Genomic DNA, 26,583 nt, shown 5'->3' with positions numbered 1-26,583 from the left:
CTCCTTGATGTAATTCTTCACAGTTGTACGTTTAAAGACCGTATATCTTTGAAGGTAATTTGTCAGGTTAGTTACCTTCTAAGATGCTGGAGCGGTTTGGGCGTTGATAATTGATTATGAACACAGGAAATTAATAGAGTTTTACGTAAAGTAAAACGTTACTATTTATTTCAGCATAATTTCAGTACAAAATCTTTAACAGACAAAGCTTACGTATTGTACAATGGTTTGGACACAAAAGACATCGGGAATAACATTTCCTGTGTTTTTATACAGTTTATTTCAATGAGTTCTTTGACTTGAATCAAAGTCCAATTTGATCTGCAGGTGTCCATCTATGGCGTCTGCTTATAGCAACGAAAAATAATATTGATAATGCTTAATGGGGTTTTTGATCTGAACCAAAGTCTAAGGGTATGGATTCCAATAGTGAGCATGGACTCATAATAACACAAAATAACAGTTAATGGATTTCTTGGCCCGGGTCAAAGTCTAAAGAGGGTGCAACCCAGAGTGCGCACGTGTACAAATCAACATTGATAGCAGATTGTTTTACCCCGAGTATGGAGATTAAATATTATGCTGCTCACATAAAATTTAGATATCGCGCACGTGTGCATTCAAAAGTTGTAAATTCGTTTAAAATGTTACCTCGATTAATATATTGGTTTTAGGTAAAGAACTAAGTGTTGTGAGTCTTTTTAAACATTTTTAGCTTGATACAGTCAAGTAGGTATGTAAGTATTTATATTATATTGTTTATTTAAAAGCTTAAAGTTTGTAAGATTCAATAATCAACTGGTATTGTAAATTTGATAGGTGTGATGCCTTATTAGTATACACAACAGTACGTCCACCAAATATTATATTGTACATTATGTGCATGGGCGCGATACCCGAAAGATGCAAGTTTGATTCCTGCGGGGTGTCTTAATTTTTTCAAAAAGATTTTTTCAATTGGTTATAATATATTTTCAATAATATTGTTCAAAAAATTATTTACGTCCAATAATTATAATGTTACATTCTTAAATCTTGTGAATTATTCGTTGAATAAAAATAATAGTTAATTAAACATTATAAGTTTGTTTATATAGCAGGTTTTAGGACATTTAGTACCTCTTGTGGAATCACTGTATGGTGGCATACATCCAACGGTTATCGATTCGACGACCGACATATCCAGCTTACTGCCATTTAATCTGCTTAGCGATCTATGTCTTATTTGCTTCTTTTTTCATTGGTTTATTTTGTGGTCTTTCCGTGTTACGCCGTTTCCATACCATGTTGCATTTTTGCATGTTGCGTTAGAAGTCCATGTTTTACATTCATACGTGAGCACTGGTAGTATACATTGATTGAACGCTTTATACTTAAGATACAATGGGAGGTTACTTTTGAAGATACTATTCAGGTGACTAAATGCACCCCATGTCAGTCTGGTTCTACAAGCGATATCATAATACATCAATCAATCAATCCGACCATGTCCGATCCTAATAGGATTATGTGGGCCTCCACAGAGTGGAGGTTTGTATTGACAGATTTTGTTTTTACTAGAAATGGATGTCAGCCACTTGTTCAACCTATCAGGTCCATACTCTAACTCATACACAAATTGAAAAATAATATGTGTAATTTCCAGACCCAAAATTTGAACCTGAGACCCACGACGCTATAGGCCATCGTCATACATACCACCGTAAATAATTATTGACATTTATTGATCCAAGAGAGACGAATTGGTGACTCGCTCGATTTGAGTGCTATTAACGAGAATCGCATTTGGTTCAGCAAAGTAGTTTATCATTAATTCTGTATCTAAGACATTTATCTTTAAACCCACTTTGCGGCTTTCGTTTGCAAGCTCCTGCATTCTGTTCTGGGGGTCGTAAAGAAAAAAATATCTTCTGAAAAGCACAGATGACTGAAGTATTCGCCGATAATGACGATTTCACTGTTTTCCCAGTCAAGTCGTCTGAATAGATCTTCAGCACAAATATATTATTATTAAGTATAAATTAATATTGTTTTATAATACACACGTTGTGTTGGAGATACAAGTTATTTGATTGTAGGCAAACTCATACAAAAATGGAGATGACTGTAATAAATTTGTAAAATAAATGTCTACGCTCAAAAACGACTCAACACTTCATATCGTTATTTCAGATGTTCTTAACATTTTTAATGTTGAGTCATACAAACCAGATACTTACTGAGTAATTATTGTCAACATTCATTGGGACAATATGAAAAATATTGCATCAAGAATATTTCTACGGATGTCTATTGAAATATTACAATTAATTCCAAATATCTGTATCCGATCATGCTCGATCCTAATAAGATCATATGGGCCTCCACCGAGTGGAGGTTTGTATTAACAGATTTTTGTTTTTACGAGAAATGGATGTCAGCCGCTTGCTCAAACTATTAGGTGCATACTCTGACTCATACAGAAATTGAAAAACAATATGTGTACTTGTCAGGCCCAGGATTCGCACCTCGGACCCACGACGCTATAGGTTGACTCTTAAGCCGCGTGGCCAGACAGAGCCTTCAAATAATATTTAACACAATGCTTACGGGCCCTTTTAATTAATTTTGTAATTAACGTGTTAATTTGCATTTGAAAAGTAATTAGCAAATGTGCATAGTGCAATAGCATTGTGCGGCCCGTAAGCTATGGGTTAAATGTATATATACGATACAAATGCACTATAATAAAATATTAAAAATATTTTGTGATATAGCTGTTAATGAAAGATTTAATTTAATAAAGGCTCATACGCCAAAATAATCCAAAACTTAGTATTAAGTTTTATTCTGAAAACTAACTCCAAAGGCATTGTTGAAGGCACAAAAAAATATATGGGAATTGATCACAAAGTAAGATTAAAAAGGTTCTAACAATGAACGTATACTAGGCCTTCTCTATACAATCTGAATGAATCAACTTACTTCATTGATATTGAAGCCTTTTCTTATTAGGACATTATCTTAAAGTGTGAGTTTTATTACATTTTAAATAAAAAAGACCAATTTACTTAATTCGAAATTCGTGTAATTTTTTAACAAATTTTTCTCAACATATAAAATTTGTTAAGGCCCTTATTTATAGTGTAAATAAGTTAAGGTAATGTTATAAAAAACTAAAATTATGTTACATACTGCAAAGTGTTGATGTCCACTGATTTGGAAAATCACATATTATATTATATCCCTCAGTGTTTAGAAAAAGCTTTCATTTTACTCTACGCGATAAACCCCGGAGCTTAAAGCACAGTCAGATGTATGCCTCTATTTTTCTTCTGCGCGATAGCTTTAGTAAGACAAAAACCTACAGGAAGCGACGCTAACGTAGCCGCGTGATTCACCCGTTGAGTTTTTATTGTATGTACTGATAATATAATATTTATATTATTTTACTGGACTCAATAATATTCATCTCTCTAATCTCTAGGTTGGATCAATTTCTAGATATTGTAGTGGTTATTTTTTTGTATGCATTCAGAGTATAAAAGACGTTGATTCATGATAACGTCTATACCGAAAACCGTGTTTTTAAGCGATATTTTTGGCATAAAAGTATTTTCTCTAAAAGCAAAGACTGTTGGCTATCTACTATGAAAAATTATTCCTCTTTGATCACGACACACTTCAAAGCAAGCCCCAGATCCAATCATCCGCCTCCACGACATTCGGTTCTCCATTTATATCTTCTACCAGTTGTCCAACAGCAAAAGTTCTTTGGTGTCCCTTCCCCGCATTGTCTTTTCAGCTATAGTATCGGTTTCTCCATAACACACGGATCCAGTATAGCTGAATTTCACTATGTATATCAGTGATTTTCAAACTACGCCTCCCTTTTAAAAAAATCTAATCTTGGTGCCTCCCCCCCTTTATTTCATTAAATATATTTTTACACACACATTTTTAAATTGTGAAAAATGTAAAAAATTAAAATAAAATCTAATTAAAAAATAAACAAGGTTTTACTATAGGTACAGTATATTCCTTTTTATATTTATTTATTTTTCATGCGATGGATGTGCTTGTTTATTTGCACAATGTGCTTTTTTCTACTAAACGGGCTTGATATATGGATTTGATTGCATCTAATGCAGAAAATTCCGTTTCGCATAAATATGATGTTACGAATCAAAATGGTAGCAGTAGGTACCAACTTGCATTGCTTTTCTTGACAATATATTATTCTTACTTCGATTCAACCAAAATTGAACTACGGTTTTTGTTTCCATATCGCTGGTTTAAAGGTAAAACTCATTATGTTACATTTTGATGTTCTGAGATAATGAGGTTTGAACATATTTTTTGCAATTAAAAATTCAATTTCAAATTAACATTTTTTCTTCTTTTTGTATAAAATGTATAAAAAATCAGAGAATACATTGAAGGTAATCAGATTCTATAAAAAAATTAGGAACATTTAAAAAAATGAGTTTTTGTACATAATGAGTTTTTCCACACACATGTTTGTTAGTAAAGGGATAGTATGTCAATACTTTTGCAAGGGTTTCGCAATGTTTTTTATTGTTTTGGATTCTCTTTTAGTAGGTACTGAAGACTACTACTAAGTACCAAAGAATACAAATTATTTATTTTAATCAAAATAGGAATTAGTAACAATTCAAATTGAAAACAATTAAACATACACTGAGATTAATAATAATTATTTCACAATAATAATACACTGGTGATGATAATAAGGACAAAACAACAATTATAATAAATTGAGGTAAAATAAACAGCAATAAAAAATATTCTTTATTCCTCAACAACGTCTGGCTCTGGTAATGTCTCTAATGTGTCGCGATCAATATGGATTGGTAAATTTTCATACCAATATCTTAGCTCTTCCGGAATGTCACCGTTTTTACAAAACTTAATAAGATCTATTTTTTTCAAATTAGATATTGGTAATATGGATTGATATGCACCTACTAATTGTGGAATAACATTACTACATCTCCCTTTTCCCGCTGCATAAATTTTCATGTAATAAAATGTCCTGTATGGTTATACCGATATTGGATAATTCCAGGTATTTTTTTCTCATAACGTAGACATTTAATTTGGAGCCACATTACTAGCTCTACATTTTCATCTATGTTCCTATTGCTTATTAATTTTAAATTTCTTCGTCGTATTGGGTCTTCAATACCTACAATGTGTCACTCCAGAAGTTAGCGAAGGTAACACCATTTTCCTCGGCTTGTAAGATCAAGTCAAAGTTGAAGCTTACTAGACAAGCCTTGCATGAAAATAGGTGCTCCATGCTTTGCATTTCACCACACTCGCAGGTTTGGTCCTCAGAGAACCCCCACTTCACCATGTTATCTCGGGTGCGCCCTGCCATGGTTTTCAGTCTGTTTAGGGCTTTCCATGTGCGGCAACCAAGAATGGCTTCATGTGGGAGGTGCTCTGCTGGCTTTACCCAATCTTCGAAACCCTCAGAGGCTAGGTTAGCCGCCCATGCGGATAGTCTATCTTATTCGGGTGAGAGGGTCAGACGTATAGTTGTCGCCATAAAGCCTTTTCTGGATTTTAGCCTTGTTTTGCACATTTGATACCCATGCATGACGTGTCGTGCACTCTCTTTTGGGCTGCCTTTTCAACTAGGGCTGCAGTTTGGAGTCGGATTAGAGGAAGGCTATTTCTGAAAGCACGTGAACTTTAATGACAGGCGTGGATTTCAAGCACCCCGTCACGATCCGGCAGGTTTCGTTGAGCGCAGTCCACATGTCTCGTGTGCGCAGACATGTGCCATACCGGACAGGTATAATCGGCCACCGAGGTGCATAGTGCAAGGGCTGAGACCCTGAGTGTATGTAGTTGAGCTCCCTACGTATTACCGCTTAGCTTTCTCAAGATACTGTTCTTTGCTGGTGTCTTCATTTTAGTATTAATGCAGTGTTGCTTATAGGACAGCGTCCGATCTAAGGTGATTCCTAGGTATTCGTTGGCTGTTTGTGGGTTCTAAATGCACCCCATCCCAAACGACATCAAGCAATTTCCCTGCGTCCATGTTTTGGAGATGGAGCGCTCCTACCCGTGATTTGCCTAGATTTGGCTTAAGTTGATTGAGGTAATAGTATGTCTTTAAATCGCTTAATGTATCTTTAAGCTGTTTCTTAATCGCTTCGAAGCTAATGCTTCAATATAACACGGCTAGATCATCTGCATAGAGGAAATGTTTTGTGTTGACTCCGATTGGCTGATTATTAGTATAAACGTTGAACAGTATGGGTGCCAAGATGGTACCTTGTGAAAGGCCGTTCCGTTGTTGTCTCCAACGGCTGCGTTTTCCGTCCAGTGTTACAAAGAATCTTTGGTTGGCCAGGAGCTTTCCAATCACTCATGTTATTTTGAAATCATTCAGGAGGTTGTAAATGTAAAGTTTACTCGGCAGAATTTTATGGTTAACTGTATCGTACGCGGTTGTTCAGTCTACGAAGGGAAACTCTTAATGTGATCGATAACCAGTTTCATGTTTGCCTCACTAGCTTTATTGGCTGGACTTTTTTACCCTCTTCGGTCATTGTTTCTGAATGATCCAGTTTTGGCTCAATCCAGCTAAAGCTGTATTAATTGGTCCATTTGAAATGCATAACATTTTTAACGTTCAGGCAGTATTTTAAATTTAACTTATTAACACCATCATTCTGATTATTTAGTATAAGTAGCATTTATTCTCATCTTATACAAAAAATCAACTAGTAACATACAGTTGGCACAAGATGATAGTTATAAACAATGCAAACCACAGATAATACACTCATTATCTTACTTATATACATGTTTACAGTTCAGGAAAAAATCATTATGTGCGGGAATGACTTTTTCCTGAATATAAATCTTAAATAGGTACTGATAATGATTTCTTCCCCAGTTTTTTTTCCGTTAATAGGATAGCTATCGTCACAGTGACCTTTTCCAGCAATAGATATCGTAAAAATTAGTGGATATAATGAAAAAACTCATTTTGGCCAAAAGTGCACATAATGAGTTTTACCTCCAAACCAGCGATATAGCCATTTCTATTAGTCAGGAAAACTACAAATAATTAAAAAATAAAATTCTACATTTGAATTATCATCAATCACACACGTCACACCAAATTGTATCACACAGATACATATACCATAAAATGTAATATTCTGCAATCAAAACAGCGCCGCAGTTCTCACTTAACTGGTCAATCCACAACACCGGGCCCCAAGCTGGAGCCCTGTTAGCCCCCCTCTTGTGGGAGCCATGAAAAATTCACAATGGTATGTATTGAAATGAGATATACTAAAATTAGTCTCCATATCTTCATACAGGTTTGCAAACAACCCAACTTTTATAGGACTCTGTTTATGTACTTTATAACTAGCTGCCATTTTGTGAACTATGCACTTGCAAACTGCAAACCTGTGGTATTATTGTGTTAAACTTTTCGCGCTTCTCTTTGCAACAGTCCGCGCCTACCCAGGGTGGCGCGCCCCCCAGTTTGGAAATCGCTGATGTATATTGTATCCATGTTGCGTTAATTAATGCATTTAGTTACTGATAAAGTATAAATTAAACTATTATGAATTAAAATGCCATAATAATTATGACGGGACGCAACTTGTGGGTTAATTATATACACACACAAGGCAACTATCGTTGGCTATCAATGGTATTTTACCAAATTTATGTATTTAATTGTTAAACTAAGTGTCAAAACTGTCTATCTCACTCTAAAAGTTAACACAGCCAAGAGAGGGGCTGTTAAAACATATAACTTTTTGACAGTTTAGGTGTTAAATTATTGTAAAAATTAACAGCCTTAATATATAAATATGATAAAATAACGTCGATAGCCGCCGATAGCCGCCTTGTGTGTGGAATAGACCCATTAATGTCACTAATAATTATTAACAGTTTGGCAACGGTCGTATGTAATTTGGTATATGTGTTACGCCGAATGTGCGAAATTCACTATTACATGAATTAGGTGAAATATCTGCTGAGTGCGTGAATTTGGCAGTAATTTTTCAGCCTAGTTCATGCATTGGGCAAATTAGATAGTAGTGCTACGGTGGTATTTTTGCAATTAAACCAAATGTGTCAAATCCTCATGCATTGGTCAAAATAGATGGTCGCTCTCCGGTGGTGTTTTTTGCAAACTAACTAAATGTGTCAAATGTTATTGATTATATAAAAATATACCAATCAATAACTACAATGACGTTCATATCCATTCACTATGCCCAAAAAAAATCTAGAACTATAATATGATAACGGAAGAATTTTATTAAAATGTATTTTCGCGATTTGATTCGTGCTTGGGTATCAATCGTGCAATGGTCGATTGTTTGTTTGTGATAGTATGATTTGATACTTTGTTGACACTTGTTAGCTAACCTTAAAATGGATATTCAGTTGAATTAAGAATTACAAAACCTAACCTTACCTAATAATAATAATATTATATTATGTCCAATTATAACTAATAAAACCATCCGTATTAAATTTACTTTTCCTACTGTCATGTTGACAGTTTAAGAATTCCATACTCTGGCGAATTCACGCACTCGGCAGATAATTTACCTAATTCATGAATAAGGCAACGGGCTTGACTATTACATGAATTAGGCAAAATTTTGCCCATTTCATGTAATAGTCAATTTCGCACATTCGGCGTAACATAATATGCATCTAATTTTAAACTAATATGGCTTAGATATTATTCTTGAATAGTCACGGGGTGAGAGAGAGAAGAGAGAGAGAGATCATTTTGTTTCATTCTATGAGTTTTATACTTATGCATAGACAAGTCATTTATTTTTGTATTCTTGATAATCGTGTTTTTCTTGATAATGAATTCTACCAAATGCTGACTCAATTAATTATAAGCATGTAATTCTGATGTTATTTATATTTACTCGATATTATAATATGCATCTAGGCTTCAGTTGATATCTCTCACGCCTAGTTTAGAAAAAGTTATAATATATTAGTTATGAACTGTAACTTGTAAAAATAAACATAGGAAGTAAGAAAAGTTATTAGTATACAAACTATATATATAATACTGTTCCTAGCTAATATGTATCTTAGAAGACATATCCCCTTAAATACTACTTAATGATTTAAAGTTTTTTAACAGTCATTTTCTGAAGGTAGGTGCCTACTCAGATAAAATAATTATTTCTTTATATTACTCGATCATAAATTCGGTATAAATGGCCACATGATATAATGCTAATATACCTAGATCAAATAGGTCATAGGACATCCGGTGTTTTCCGTGCCCTTTCCGGTATCCGGTAGTTATTGGATAGCAAATATTAACCTATTTCCGGTGTCTATTTGAATAGTGTGGTAAGTGAGCATTATTGACATATTACCCGGATAATCATGGTAAACGAGTCGGTATAATATATTATATCGTAAGTAAATAGTAGATGATCTATATAATGTTAATCTATTTGCACAATAATGATAATATATATCCATTACATCGAAATAATCGCTTAGTTATATATATTATATGTATATATATTATTTTTATACTACAACCGATGTTGAGACAGAGTAGTAAAGAACAACAATCACAAACACTCAGGCTTCACACCTAAATGTGTTGTGACCTCAGGAATTAAACCCGAAGCTCTCGGATCAGAAGCCAATGTCTTACGCACCGGACGACGAGAGCTGAGAGATTATTAAGTATTTTAATAAATACTAAATTAATGTTTGAATTGTTGAAATATTAATCAAAATAATTTTTATTAAGAATTGCAGTACAGTACAAAAATATTATTCGTAATACCTGGATGTTGAGATTGCAATAAACAAACGAATCGCACCCATTTTTTAAATGTGATATAATAATATTACACGATAAAATAATATATATATATATATATATTTTTAGTATCTATAAATAGGTTTCCAGCATATACGTAGAACACACTTATACAAGAAGTGTTTTGTAATCGGTCGAGTGATGTCTAAGAAGTATTGACGAGATAAAAAATATAATAAAAGTTATGCATTCGGCTAGAAATGCGATAAAAGATAGAATATGAAGAACTTAATTGTAATTTTAAACTTTTTTAATGGAATTCTTAAAAACTATTTAAAAAAAACGTTAAAAAACCTTTTTTCGCCATGAAAAATTGCTTGGCACGTCAGACAGTCGAAAAATATTATTTGGGAAATTTTGGCACACGTACGTTAACAGGTTCATCAACCCTCTTTGGCTTGGATGATGTAGAGTTTATTGAATTAAAAAAAACTAACAAACACTATTTACACACTGTAGCCTTAGTGCAATGAAAACAAATATGTTTGACTGTCAGTCTTAGAGTCAGTCAGACTGTCAGAGTTTAGTGTGCACTATTAATATCGGATCTTAACAACCTACCTCCACCCCTATTTATATATTATAAATAATGTATGTACATAAATTTTAAATCTGTAAATAAATCGATAAATTGAATAACTAGGTACGTACGGACTCGCGGTATTATTTACGCAGTAAAAATACATAAGAAAATTTCATAAAAATAAATTACTTTTTATTGATAATATTATGTAACTTTGAAACACCTGAGAAAAAAAAATACATACAGTTCGTAAAAAATCTTGAATGGAATATGATTTAAATACACGTATCTCGCTTGCCATGCGAGTGCTTCAATAAACTAAGATATGAACTAAAAACTTCTTTTCTTTTGACCATGTCCGATCCTAATAGGATCATATGTGCCTCCACAGAGTGGAGGTTTGTATTAACAGATTTTATTTTTAGGATAAATGGATGTCAGCCACTTGCTCAACCTATTACACAGATTACAAAACAATATGTGTACTTGCCAGACCCAGGATTCGAACCTGGGACCCTCGTCACCATAGATCGGCGCTTATGAATACTTAATAATTGCGTATCTGAGGTATTGTCATGGTTCTATATCAATAATTTTTTAATGATGTCCTAACACAAAATCATTCTTCAGTGGTGTATCATATTAATAATATATATTTGACAAACCTTCTTCGCATACGTATCCAGCAACAGTGATACCCAGGCCATACACATCTTTCCCTAGCTGAACGCTGAATGTCTCCACCTCGGGCTGGTTGAAGTTTTGGTTGGGTGCTGGTCTTAAGGCGGCGTCCAAGGGTAGAAGAGGAGCAGCGGGTGGTCCGCTGGCTGGAGAGACTCTCGCAGGCTTCGGGATGGCGGCTGGCCCCACGACCACTGGGTTTCGGACCACGTCTACTATGCTGATTGGCTGCAAAGAAAAACAGAAAACATGGCTTAAGTAACTATGTAGGACTTGGGTGGTTTTGCAATAACTGTCTAATAAATCAGGAAGATTATGTACTTGTTCGTTCTTTCAAGATGTATAACTAACCTGTTATCAGTGATGCTAATTAGAGAAGCAATACCTACGCATTTTTACCACGTTTTTCTTAACTCGTATTCTTGTTTGTACGGTGGTTGTTTATCCAGTACAAATCTTGAAATCGATTTTGAACTAACTTCCCGAGTAGCTAGACATTTGAAACACCTTTAAGTAGAATTGAATTCATTTTCAGTTAATTCTGTTTTGTATGAAAAGTTATTTCGGAAGATATCCGTAATACAATCCACTATTATTGGTTGCTAAGGGGGTGGTCCTAGAAACTAAATTATTAATATATACGTGCGTTACTGTGGAAATCAAAATGACATTACAGTATTCTATATTTGTTTGTTTGTTGCAAAATAACAAAAAAATGATGTTGACAATTGCCTTATTTGTCCTAAATTATTAATACATAGAATTGTCAAGTTTATATTATGATTCAACAGAAAATTTTCAAACGTGGTATATAAAAAGTTCTTTTTATCTTGTAATTATTTCTATTTCATACTACAACATGCCATAAAATAGAATGTCAATAGTATAGTAGTATCAGAGAAACAATTATTACAAAAATTTCTTAAATGTATTGTAATTCTAATTACTTTGGAGATTGAAACCGAATTCCCTGAATTAGGTACTGACCTTACAACTTAATTGTTCTACTAACATGAGAGTGACTGGATATAAGGGTCAGTTTAGCTCATTCAGTGAACATCTCACTATACTTACTGTATAATTTACTTTTAATTTGTTTAATATTAAACTAAGTATCATTTGAACCCTTAATGACTACTTTTTAATAAAAAAAATATTCTCATATACAATGAATTGGTGTAGGGATTGCAATACCGGTATTTCAAAACCGGTATTCCAGTATTTATCAATACCGAAATTTTTGGTATTAAGAAAGCACACTTGTTTTCGTTTTTGAAAATGAATTATGTGCTGCTGAACTACAAATATATTGAGTGAATCCAACAGAGGTGAAAAAATAATAAAAAAAATTTCATCAAATATATTTTACAAATTATCATAATATTATTTCTAAATAGAAAACATCCATGACAAAATTTTTCAATTATTCTATAATTATTGATGACTGTACAAGCGTTGAATTTAAGAAGCTTTTCCTGCAGCCGGACTTATTTGCACTTCATGAACTTTTGAGGGCTTTCGTTAAAATTATCAATATATTCAAATAATTTGTAAAAAATAGCTAAGTAGTTCTACAATTAAGATCAATACATATTTTTAAATGTCATCATAATAAATGTAGGTATGAAAGTTTTTGCTGTAAAATAATATTTAAAAAAAAAGAATTTATTAGCTATATTTATTGATAAGCCCCGAATTCTGTTACCCTGTACTTCTGTAATACCGGTATTCAAAAGAAATACCGAAAAACCAGTATTGACATTTTCAATCGGTATGAAAATCCCTAGATTGGTGTGATTACAGGAAAAATAGTTTAAACAATATCAAATAGTTTTATCTTTATTTTTTCATCCAAAAATACTTTGTACTATACAAAAGCTGTCTTCAACATTTTGTTATGTTAAAATAATTTCTAACAATCATAATATTATTATAATTAATCAATGAATCCACCTTATACAATCCAATCATATTTTTTTAGCGATCAAAATTTAATATTTTTGTAGTTAAAACAGAATTTGAATATAGCCATTAAAAAATAACTGCCAAAATCCTGCTCATACATAATATTATTTATATCATCTCCGGCCCATATAGTTTAATTACAAATTATATCCAACAACCACGACTCATAATGACATCTATCGGCAAAATTATTATGATTTCTACTTTATCAGAAAATTGATTTCTGTTTTGATCTAAAAACCGAAACTTCAGTTTATACAAGATCTTAAGATGGAGAAAATTGACCTGCGCGCTTTCCAGATACAGGTGACTTTATTGAGGCGTCCACATACACTTGCGGCGTATCACCGGTACTCGCGCGTAAAGCGCAGCGAAAAACGCGCCATCTGAACAAGCTCTACGTATGTTAGCAAGAGTTATTCTTTATGTTTTTGGTAAAGCAATTAATGAAAAATACATACGTATATGGTGAAATAAATAAAATTATATTGAAAAACAAATTTGTAACATTGCAATTGTTACTAACGCCATTTTGTCTTAATGGGGCCTTGTAATAGAAGTGAACATAAAACGCCTTAATTTTGACCCAACAAGTGCTTAAGCATTTGAATATAATATTATTCCTTGACCCGATCATTGGACAACTGGAGCATTTCAATTTGACAAGTTATAATTGGAAAACCCTTTCACGGTCTTATCTTCACCTTTAGTTCAATTAACACTTCAAAGTCACTTTGACGGCTGAATTTCATAAGGTCTGTAATACACTAACTGAATGGTTAAATTTAGAAAGAAACCAACTCACACTAAAATAAATGACAACTATCTATGAAATATCAAATTTGGAAGATTTGGAAGAACTATTGAAAATTCAAGCCCGTCACATAAGGAGAACGCCATGTCTCAAGAATCTGAGAAAAATTTTGATATCAGCACTACATACCTGTTTACCAGTGGCGAAGACTCCATACAAGGCGATTATTTGAAGCCTACCTTCTTAAGAAAAACATTTTTTAATTACATATTGACTTATTTATATTATCACTTGTTTATATATTCTATAAAATAGTTTATTTTACCAACGAGAGATGCCGTACGTATAAGAATGTATTACACAGATAATAAAAAAACAATCTGCAAAGGTTTTAAAAAATATACCACAGCGCGCCATCTGTTCTTGAATAAATAAACGTCGGATTATGTTTAAAATAGTTCTCAATTTTTTCATATGGACTTTACATCACGTAACCCCGCCCAGTCTATCGAATTGTATGATCTACGGTAAGCTCCGATCGCAGAGCCTAAAACTAAATAATTAATAATTAGATAATTTAAAAAAAATCTATGGTGTTTAATCGAATATCAATAAATATAGACTGTTTTTAAAAATAAAAAGAACTTTTATCTAATGATTTTTATGTGTATAAATGTTTTGAAAAAATACGTACTTAATTTAAATTGATGGCTTAATTTTATGTCGTCAGAGAGTTTTTGAAGTTTCATTGAATTAGTGTGTCGTTGTCATTAGTGTGTAGGTATTCATTAGTAGTAATATCGTATTATATTCTCATTTCTCGTAAGAATACCTGAAAAGTGTGTTCTTTTTATCAGATCTACACAGCCTACCTTTTTCCAAAAGTCACCCTTCGCCACTGCTGTTTACAGTGACGTCTTGCCCTTAAACAGACTTAGAATGCCGTTCTTTTTCAGTTTTAGTTTAAAATAGCTGAAAATTCATTAAGTAACTACTTATATATTTTATTATCTATCTGTGGCTATCTTACACAACAGATAGATACACAAAAAATCTTTAAATTGATATACAAATCTACTTAGAAGTGATGTACCACAGAACAGATAATAAATAGAATTCCAATAAACAATATTCAATACACTACATTCTGATCCACGGTTTTGTAGAGGTTTACTCAACCCTACAACTGAAGCGTTATTATCTATGCTCATGTATATAGCATAGATAATAATACGAACAGAAAATGACAGACAATCAAATCAGTTGCATTTTCGGTCTTCAACGATACAGTCACATTATGCGCGCAGCTCCGCATAACGTTCAACCTCAAATCTAAATCACAATGTAAACCTTTAAACTTCAACTCAAAAATGAATGTAATAGTCCTGTATCAGTGCCGAGTGCCGTGTATATCCAAACTTGTTATATTGTATAAATACAAAACCAATAATATTAACACTGTGTATTATTTCAACCGTGTCCCGAAGCACAATATCACACACACAACGCAACCTTCTATAATATATATCAAGAATATCGAGGCTTCAAAGTGGTAACCCCGACGTAGTACTCCCGATAGTTTTGAATGTGTGAGTATCCTACGAAAATGAAAAACGCATTATGCACGTGCAATAGTGTGTGTAATATACCCATATTAAATGGGCGTCAATGCATAAACCGAGAGCAGTGGTCAGTATTCTTTACACGTGTTTAAGTATATCCTGCATTATTCTTTACTCGAGATCAGTTACCTGCTACTCCTTACCCGTTAGGTATTTCATTTCCCATTATTTCTGAGTTCCTGTGATGTACCTACTCTCTAACAGTGATGGTTTTAGGTGCGTGGAGGTTTGTGGCGTTGATGGGTTTGGAGGAACCCTAGCGAAAAATTTTCTTGTGTATTAAACTGACATTGAAATATGTATTGCACTGGGTATTGCAATACAATTTTATTTATAATATTAATATTATCGACTGAAGGTACTTGATGGAATTTTAATTAAAATTATAATGGATTTAAGTTTTGTACTATTCCATTTGAGTCGTTTATTGCGACCCGGAATTCTCCTTTCATTAGTTAACTCCATTAAATTCCCAATACGATACCCAGTGCTATTGTTAAATAATGACGATTTCTACGTATATTTAATGTATTATTAGTGATAAGGTATCTAATTATCTATTATGTAAGATTTTTTACAAACACTTCAACTATTCATTATTTCTTTATTATATTTATTTTTATATTGGATACTTGACTTAATTAGGTTTTTACCTACTTTATTGAATTATTTAGTTATATAAGTTAGAATTAACAAACTGTATTCGTTGTTATTATTTACCATTGGTGAGTGCGCATAGTGCCTGAAGATATCGATAGGCGAAACCCGTATCGCAAAAAACGGCTCAAATGGAATAGTACAAAACTTAAATCCATTAGAATTTAATATTATTTCGACTTTAGAAAGGAATAAGGGCATAACACTCAGTTTTTTTCAAAATAAGTTTTATTAGATAATAACGTTGTACCTACATGATTAAATACATGTTGTTTCCAAAGGATGTAAGCTGCAAATGCCGATTTATTGTCTAAATTTAATTAGCAATTTAAAATAAGAGAAGGAAGTGACGTGGGAAAAACGACTTAACCATCATTTTTTTGTTGGTTTTTTTGATTAAATTAATTATTAATATCAGATTACGGATATAAAAACCAAATTATTAATTATCATGCACGTCAATGTTATGTCTATCTTGCATTTTAACTTTAACAGAAAACCATAACAAAAACGTTTTTGTGCCTCCTGTAAAATTTGATTGGTGTGGATTACACCCTTTTTTCTTTCAAAAGTCGATTTATATTGGCATGATTTTTTGTGTTTGGATTATTTTTTAAACTGACATGTGAATACTTTCGTTTGATGTGACAGTATCGATAGATTCATGAAAAACCGTCACTGGTTTCAAAATTTGTAATATTTATATTCTTTTCTTCATTCGCCGTCCATTAAAATGTACCACCTCTATAATTGCCTTTATACAACGCATGACCCAGTGGCGAAGGGTGGAGGTAGGCTGTTTATATCCGACATAAATAGTACACAATAAACTTTGTCACTCATACATATTTGTTTTCATTGAAATAATACTACAATTTATTGATGGTGTTAGTTAGTTTTTAAAATTCAATCAAACTCTGCAAAAATCAAGCCATACTAGATAATAATCAACAAATATTTGTTATTTATAAAATTTTATTTAATCATACATAATTTTAGATATTTTATAGATAGAAGAATATTTTTAACAATCATGGTTTGGTATAGGAAACACTTAATGAATTTTAAAAAAAACTAACCAAAACCATCTGTAATATTATTTACTATTCTTAATTCAACGAAAACTAATAAATATGATTGAAAAAGTGTGCACTATTTTGTCAGATCGCCCATAAGATACCAACACTTTTACGGTTTGGTTTGGGCAGGGTTTAATTGATTTTTAAAAACTAACCAATACCACCTGTTAATTTTAGTTTTTGCTCAATTATAACAAATGCACATGACTGACACAGTTTTGTGTTCACAATTTATGTCGGATCTTAACAACCTACCTCCACCATTAACCTAATTACCACCACGGGACGTCACTGCCTGTTTATAACAGTGACAGACAGTGAAAAGATCAATGGTAACCGATAAACATCTCAAAACCGATATGGTATAGAACATAATATTATGAAGAAGTGTGTATCAAATTTAACAATATAACCTCACCGAGACTATTTATAAAATATGCATATAGGCTATGTGTGTGCCTAGTAATCATTATAGTATAAAGAAAACCTAACTTTATACAATAAAACTGTGTTAAAGTAACCCATTAAGGTTTACAATAGAATCAGTCTACCATTGCCTTTGTTAGAGCTGTAATATGATAACTTTAGTAGGTATTAAATAATGCTTAGTAAGGGACCGTAATGCTTGAAAGAATTTCGCCTATTCGATGTTAAATCGCCTATGCAGCATTTGACAATGTTAAAAAAAACGCCTGCGGTTGCTATTATCACATTGTAACGTAGCGATAAACATCGTTATCGGTCATAATAACATAATCTAATACTAGGCGGCACAGCTTTATAATGTATTTTTCCAAGCGAAGTGAAAATATCAAATTTAATGTGTGTATACGCCAAACAGAACTAACAGTGAAAGAGTTTTAAAATGGGAATTAACTATACTTACATAATTTGAAAATACTTCCTAGAAGACGTATAAATTATTAACCAATAGAAAATATCCTTTTTATTTTAAATATGACACCCAGCAGGAATGAAATGCACATCGACCACAATGATATAGGTATCTTGTCAAATTGCGACCAATTTTAACTAATGGCTCTTACAATACTCTGTGAAGCGCTTTCTAAATTTAGTTACTATTGGCAATCGAATTTGTATTAATTACCTTATTTTTCCTATTGGCAAGTTCAATTTAGTTCAGCGCTCGAAATGGAAAATTTTACGAACCGGAGCGCTCGATAATTTTACGAAACTATTTACATACTTATCTAACTTTATGAGTAGATGTTTTATAAAAATAAGTGTGTTAGATTTTGTATATGGCCAATTTCGCTCAGACGTTCAAATTATTTTTCCACGAGACAGCGAAAATTTTGAGGATTTTATGAACCGGAACGGCGCTCCGGTGCGTTCCGGTCCATTTCGAGCCCTGATTTAGTTCAAACTAAACATATTAAAGTGATCCGTGACGTCGGTTAGTATTTATTAAGGTAATTAATACCTACTTTGATATAAAATACAAAAGTCGATTGCCAATAGTAACTCAATTGAGATAGCACTTCAGAAAGTATTGTAAAAACAATTATCTAGTTAAATTTGTCACAATTAGATAATATACCTATAGCATTGTGGTTGATGTGCGTGGGCGCGAATCCCGAGAGTAAAAGATTTTTTTCTTTTGATTATATATTTTCTCAGATGTGTTTTCAATTTATGTATGTTCAATAAAAAGAATGTTACATTCTTAAATCTTGTGAATTATTCATTAAATAAAAAAATAGTTTAAGAAATGAACGATTGGAAAAGAGTAAAAAATCAAAAGTTAAAAGTACCAATAAAATTACACATAATGTAATTTCAATGATTTTTAGCTAGGAATTCGTCATTTTCTCACATCTAAGAAATATTTGTATACTTAATAAAACATTACTATTTTGAGCATAATAGCACCTGCACACGTGGATTAAATTGCTGTCGGAAATCGTGCTTATTTTAAACTATCATGATAATAACAATACAATAAAGTGCTGACTGTCTCTCCATCTCATTCTTCAAGAGTGAGCGAGACGCGAGGTTGTCATTTTAAACTACTAACTGATAGGTCGTATTGAAAATCGGTTAAGCTCAAAATGAATAGTTCGTTTTTTTACCGGCATGTTCGCTCTACTGCACACATATCACAATTCGGAAGCTTCCAAACTCGTTTGATTTATGCACGCAATCTTGTCAACTGCAGGATAATACATGTTTCTCCATACATTTTCTTACTGTGCACAGTGGATAGATTTACTGTGATTTACTCAACATCGCGCCTCGCTTACTCTTGAAGAATGAGATTGGAGAGACAGTCAGCATTTTTATCTGTGGCAGTTATTGTCATGATAGTTTAAAATAAGCACTATTGCGGACAGTAATTCCATGCACGTGTATAGGCGCTTTAATGTTTAATCAACTTAATAATCTGACAAATAAATTGACTTCACTTGTTAAGAATATTTAAATTGGTTTTTTTTTTGTTTTTTTTTTATTCAAACGGATAATATCATCACTCCGGGGAACATAACCTGAAACTAACACAAACTTATATAAATACATATAGAATTGGTGGGGAGCCACAGTTGATACAGAACAATATAGCGTAATATACATACTGTCTAGTTCAGGGGGGGGCAAACTTTTTTCCAGGCCAAATTCAAGAATTCAAAATGAGCGGCGGGCCGCAAGTAAAATACCATTTTTAGATATACACTATTTATTATCACGAAAAATAAACATTACAAAAAAATTAATGAGAAGAATGAAACTGTTGTACATTTTTTAACATTTTTTTTAAATTCAGGTGTTATTTTGTAGTTAATATTCTCAAAACTGCTTGTAAATGGGCATCGGAGATATTTGATTGTAAAGAATTTTTATTGAGGTTCGTGATCGAAAATGTTTGTTCATATATATAGGTTGATCTAAAAATAATGAACATTTTTCTTGCATAATCTTTAAGTTGGTCGAATTTTTCTGAATTAAGGGCATTTGGAGATTTCTTCACGACGATGCAATTCTCTTAAATCAGTGTCACACTGCAGATCAATAATCTCAAGTTGTAGCTCTGTCGGTACACAATCAATATCTATTGATAATGGATCGCGTACTATTGCTAAACTTGTCTCAATTTTTCGGATGTGCATATATTTTTTTTCCTTGCAACGCGGAGTTAAAAATATTTAAATGTGTCACGATGTTCAACGTATATAATAGTGGTTACAAAGTGTGAGACGAGACGAAAGGAAGACGTACTGGGATAATACATTTATGAAACAACAAATTCTTCAAATTTTAATTTATTGTCAATATTTTTTAAAAAATTATAAAAAAGCTATTCGTAATCAGAAGTACAATTAATGATGGCGGGCCACAAAAAAATATCCGGCGGGCCACATGCGGCCCGCGGGCTGCAGTTTGTTCACTCCTGGTCTAGTTCAATGTTTGTAGGCTTTATAGAAAACAGTGTGGGATTGTACAGGCATCTGTATTTATAAGCAAACAAACAAAAACAAAAAAATAACCTGTTATGTATACATAGGTATGCAAACAGTAAATAAAAGAAATAATTGTCTACCTACTACATGACAATATTATGAATTATTATGGCGATGGAAACGGGTATGGATTTTTATAGAAAGGCGTGGGAGGTTAACCTTTTCTCCAAAAGCAGACGGAATTTTTTATTGTATTAAATATTTTTTTCTTCTCAATAATCATGCATGCCTGATACTTTATGATATAGCATCTAATATTAACATTCAGTAGATTTGAAACTACATCTGCTAAATAAGTTTTACTTCAATATTTCTTTCCCTTATTGTAACATGTTTTAATTTTTTTCTGGTTATATTAACGTATGAACCAATCAAAAGTTTGATTACTGTCTATCCGTACTCCGTAGACACACGAATATCCACGACAGACCCTTCTTTGTTTTTCTGAAATACTTTTTCCACTTGTTCAGTGATATACCTAATATGAAAACAGATAATTTGACAAATCGTATTATTTTGGACGAAGGTAAGACAAAAATGAATAAGAGTTTACGTCAGACCAAAAAAAAGTGCTTCGCAATTTATAATATTCGAACACATAAAAAATCGCCTGCGGCGCAGTATTCCACATTTGTATTATATATTTTAAAAGAAATTATGCCTGACTAATGAAATTACTCCACGTTACATATCGTCTGTAATTTTCTACAAACACGTATCTCTAAAAACACAACTTTTCAGGAGAGGCAAATAACAACTTTAGTCTCTCAGTTTTTATTTTAGAAATAAATTTTCTTCTATAAAATATCCATTTAGTATAGTTACATAAATACTTTCATGAAAAAAATGTTATGTTTCTTCAATTTATAGCACTATACTTTCAACCGATCAGTCATATTGTCGGAGATATGAGAATGCGTTGCAACTTTACTGTGAATATTACTGCAGCAAACACGTATCTTGACTTACGAGAAAAAGCTTCAGTACAATCATCTGTTGGAGTTTAGTATTCTGTATACTTACAAACACGTAACTCAAGATACGAGTTTATAATATTTATAAAAGTCTTTTATTGTTTTACGAGCTTTTGTTGTTGCTTAAATCTATTATGTTGTAAAGCATGTTTTGAGATACGTGTTAGTGGAATATGTGTGTATTCAAATTCTGAAATCATTACACCAAACAACTCAAAACTGACAAAAATTGAGATAAGATAATTACGGGTTTGTAGAAAATTAGCGACGATATTATTGTACAACTTTGTAATTCATAATATTTTATAATTGAGATAAAAAATATTATTTCAACTTTAAATGCTAAAGAGTGGGGTATTCAAATTTTGAATCATCCAGAATGAATTTGTCAGTCAAAGGGTACCAATAACAATTATAAGATAAAAAGAACTTTTTGTATACAACGATTTTAAATTTTCTGTCGAATTATTATGCTCAATATGCTCAAACTTGATATGAAGTAAATAAAAACAAACAAACAACAAATATAGAATACTGAAATGTCATTTTGACATTTCATTTTGATTCCTATAGTAACGCACGTATATATTAATAATTTAGTTGCTAGGACCACCCTCTTAGCAACCAATAATAGTCTTTTACTTTTTACGGATTTGTCTGAAATAACTTTCGATACAAAACAGAATTAACTGAAAATGAATTCAATTCTGCTTAAAGATGGCTAAAAGTATTAAAAGAATGAATTAGCATCGCGTTCTGATATATTATTCTAAAAATTTAAAATGTCTAGCTAGTCGGGAAGTTAGTTTAAAATCGATTGCAAGATTTGTACTAGACAAACAACCACCGAATAAACAAGAATACGAGCTAATAAAAACGTTGTAAAAAAGCAGAATTCACAATATACAACAAAATTTATAACATAATTAAATAATTTACAAAAAAATTGTTTTTCGTCGACGGAGATATACTCGGAGTATTGTATTGTGAGAGTGGAGAATTGGTTAGACTGGTGAACGAAGGGTGGAGGTAGGTGGTTAAGATCCGATATAGATAATGTAAATTAAACCTTGTTAGTCATACGTATTTGTTTTTATTGAACTAAGACTACAATTTACAGATGGTATGGTTTCACAGGGTTTAATTGTATTTTAAAAACTAACCAACACCATCTGTAAATTGTAGTGTTCTTTCCATGAAAACAAGTACGTATGACTGACACAGTTATGCACTATTTATGGCGGAGCTTAATACCTTACCTCCACCCTTCGAAACTGGGGTAGAGAGTGTATTAAAAAACCCAACGTCTAGAAAAATTTACTTACAGTTTTTTCCGTGTGTTTTTATTCCGTAACAATAATCCAATAGATTGGGCGAATTCTTAACATCTATTGTATACAAAATTACTGAAACATACGACTAGAACAGCTTTAATCATTAAAGGAACAATAATTATATTGAAACATTGAATAATCTGCTAATATTAAATATATTATGTAGTTTAATCAAACAAACGCAAAAAATTGCACGTAAGTCCCAGTTTCACGACTGCCTAATTATACCATCATTGTGGAGGAGAGTAGAAAAAGGGTCTCCTTAGCAAACTCGGTGGACTTCTTTGAACTTTTATAGATATATAATTTTATTGTATTTTGAAGGCTTTTATATGTCTATATTCTCTTTTTATATTTTCATTTTTATCGTGTTTAATACTTTCCCCCCCTTCTTTACAACAATGTTTCATGACGTCTTGTTGTGAACGTCTTAAACTTATAATTTGTAATGTCCACAATATGGTAAAAAAAATTGAATTGAATTGATAATATTGCTGTCATATTTAAATTAATATAATGTTATAGCAATTTAATTTCCGAATGAATCAAAAAACAAAAAAGCCATATATAGTTAAAGATACTTATGATAAAGTGAGTATAATAAATAAATGAATATTTACTGCTTTTATTTATTCAATATTTCGACGAAAACTTTGAATACATTTTCATTTATCGTGACTTTTGATTTTATCTAACAAAAATACTTTGTTAATATTCAGGGAAAATAATATATATTTAAAATCATATTACTTTGTTTTAAATAATTATTATATTTATTTTTCTCGTAATGATATATTTGTAAAACCGAGAATTAATATTGAATAAAAATATCAATAAATATATACCATAGAAAATGATTCAATATCAAAACATTGGAAATTATACGAGATTAAAAATAAATAAAAAAGAACTTATAAAGTATACGCTTTCCTGTAATACCCCGAAGGAATATTATTTTATAATAATCCTTACAATATGATACAAAAAAATAATATCCACCTACGTACAGCACAAATATAAAAGTGACAGTTTACTTAACAGAAAATGCAAATCCATTTTCCGATTCTGAATCGGGAAAAAAGCTTCAAACATTTTCATATATTTGCGATTGCATTTTCAGATATGTTAGTTTCCGTGAAAAGGACTTCCTAGCTATCCTATTATTTGTACATATATACACGTACGAGTTGCTTTCTACGAACAACCTTATCGATTAGGGAAAAACACATTTATTACTTCCTTGTTCTATTTATAACTACGTATATATTTTTAAATTATCATTTCAAAAGATATGTTAAAGGTATTATTATCATCTCCAGCGTCCTTCGTATCCGATGCGTAAGACACTGGCTTCTTATACTGGGAGTTTTGGGTTCATTTGCCAGTTAGGTCACAATCATTGCCCCCACATTCTTAATCAGACACCCAGGCCAGGATCTTTAATGCCCCTCCCTACCCATCGCCAGAGATAAAGGCAATAGGATGCTCTACATAAGTAATTTCTATATGGTGTTTTAGGTACAAATTTGGGTATTCGGTGTATTGTAAGTGATTGTTTTGTGTTGTTGAATAAATACTCTTGAATTATGAGTTGTCGAATATTGACACACAATTATCAAAAATTGCATCACACAACTAGATATTTTAAAATGTTAACATCTATTAAGTAAAATAGCGTCGCAGGCGATTTTTTTCCCGTTAGAACAAATTCAGAACTTGGGTCCCCAGTCTAAAAGCCCTGCCAGCCCCCCTTGTGTGGGCCATGGTCACAATGTATATGATTTTCACAAACCTGGGCTTTTTACTACCTACCGTAAATGAGCCACGTGGTACGTATTGCAGAATTTAAAATAAACTGCACCAAACAAAATATATAATATTATCAAAGAAAATTATTATTAAATTTGACGATTTAAGCCAGTGATTTAAAACATTTTCTCATCCACGCTATATCACAAGCAAAATGATTAGTGCCTCTTAATAATCTATCCATAGTCACTTAAATTACATGTGGTTATAGTTACTTATATTTCTCACTTATATAGTCCACTACTTTTCCCATAACATTTGCAGGCAACTAATATTAACATTATATTGTTTATTGAAATGTGGCGTTTTCTTCACTATTCTGTTTGTCACAGAGTCATGTAGTCTCACTCGAAATATTGTTGATAAAAATAAGGTTTTTTCAGATGTTGGTTTATCGGAAAGTTGTTTGAATATCTAATACGTCACCAATATACCTGGTTGGGCCACATATTCTAGCCCTTATTCCTTTCTTTCCACCTACTTCCAAATTCCTTATTTATTATTGTTACAAGACTAGACGACAAGGAATTACGGGTCATCAGGCGACCGTGATTCAATTACATTCAGTTAGCTCGAGTGACATCAATAAAATGGTCGTTTACGGGCTTGTTATTATAGCTTAGGCATTGTTAACTATCGAGTGACTTAAAACGCATATATTCGACCTTCGTTGCATGAAATCTGTTACGGTTTGAGTGAATGTCTATATCATCCATCCTAAACTTATCATCATCACTCATCAACCTCATATATTATCATCCATCAAAAGTGTTCCATCCATTTACCAGCACGCGCCAGGCCTCTCAACATAAAGGTCAGTGTCTGGCATCCAGTATAACCCCCCCCCCCCCCTAAATCCGCAATCCACCATCATATTAAAATTACAGTTCACTACTAAAAGCCCCACCAATTCCTTTGTACCCACTACTGCAAACAATGGATTTTAAAAGTCAACTAACCTTATCACTTGTGCTGAAAGCCTGATACGAAAACTTAAATTCTTTGGTCACATCATGTAACATAACTAACATGCATTGCTGCAGTTAGAGTTAGACAGAGGACTATACAAGGCAAAAGAGACCAGGAAAAAATAGATTTTATGGCTGAAGAATACAAATTCTCGTAAGCGTATAAATACAGTGATAATATCAATTTGTTCAGAAAACGGCCCATAAAGAAAAGTTTTTTAATAATTCATCATCGTCATCATCATCACCCTGAATCTATCCACTGCTGGATGAAGGCCTCTTCAACCTGCTTCCATTTCTCTCGGTCCTATGCATTGCGATGCCACGTACCTCCGCAGAACTTTATCATTTCATCGATCCAGCGGCCTCTAGGTCTACCTTGCGGACGTCTTGTACTTTTTGAATACCACTGGATGACTAGATTTGTTCAACGATTGTCTCTTCTTCTAGCTATGTGTCCAGCCCATCTCCATTTCTTCTTCTTATTGTGCCATCCCCTAGCGGAGGTCGGCCACCATCAAGGCGATCTTATCATTGTCGTCTGCTACCCGGAACAGTTTAGTGGAGCTGCGCTGGTACTAGTCACGGAGGTTCTTAAGCCATGAAATGCGGCGCCGTTCTCTGCTACGCTTCCCATTGATCTTTCCTTGAATGACAAGTTGGGGAATGCTGTATTTTTGTCCTCTCATAATGTGGCCGAGTTACTGTAGTTTCCTGGTTTTGATACTACGTAGAACTTCTCGGTCCTTCCCTATTCGATTGAGAACTTCAACATTTTTTGTCAGCCGGTCAGTCCAAGGAATTTTGAGGATGCGCCTATACAGCCACATCTCCATTTAAGGCTTTTAATAGACTCTATTACATCGCAAACCCTTG

The 26,583-nt window shown here is 32.6% G+C and overlaps 1 protein-coding gene across 1 annotated transcript in view; it reads right to left on the bottom strand.

Annotated features, from left to right (window-relative positions):
* Positions 1-26,583, bottom strand: part of LOC147075289 (multiple PDZ domain protein-like) — a 665,568-nt gene that overhangs the window by 367,525 nt on the left and 271,460 nt on the right. The window contains exon 6 of the mRNA XM_085942916.1: positions 11,054-11,297. Within this exon, the coding sequence (XP_085799042.1) occupies positions 11,054-11,297 (244 nt within the window). The remainder of the gene's footprint in view (positions 1-11,053; positions 11,298-26,583) is intronic.

This window comes from Rhyacophila brunnea, unplaced genomic scaffold (genome assembly GCF_057557595.1).
Source record: "Rhyacophila brunnea isolate RB1 unplaced genomic scaffold, BYU_Rbru_1.0 scaffold_15, whole genome shotgun sequence".
Lineage (NCBI taxonomy): Eukaryota > Metazoa > Arthropoda > Insecta > Trichoptera > Rhyacophilidae > Rhyacophila > Rhyacophila brunnea.
The sequence above is the reverse complement of the archived record's forward strand: the minus strand, read 5'-3'. Positions and strand labels throughout refer to the sequence as shown.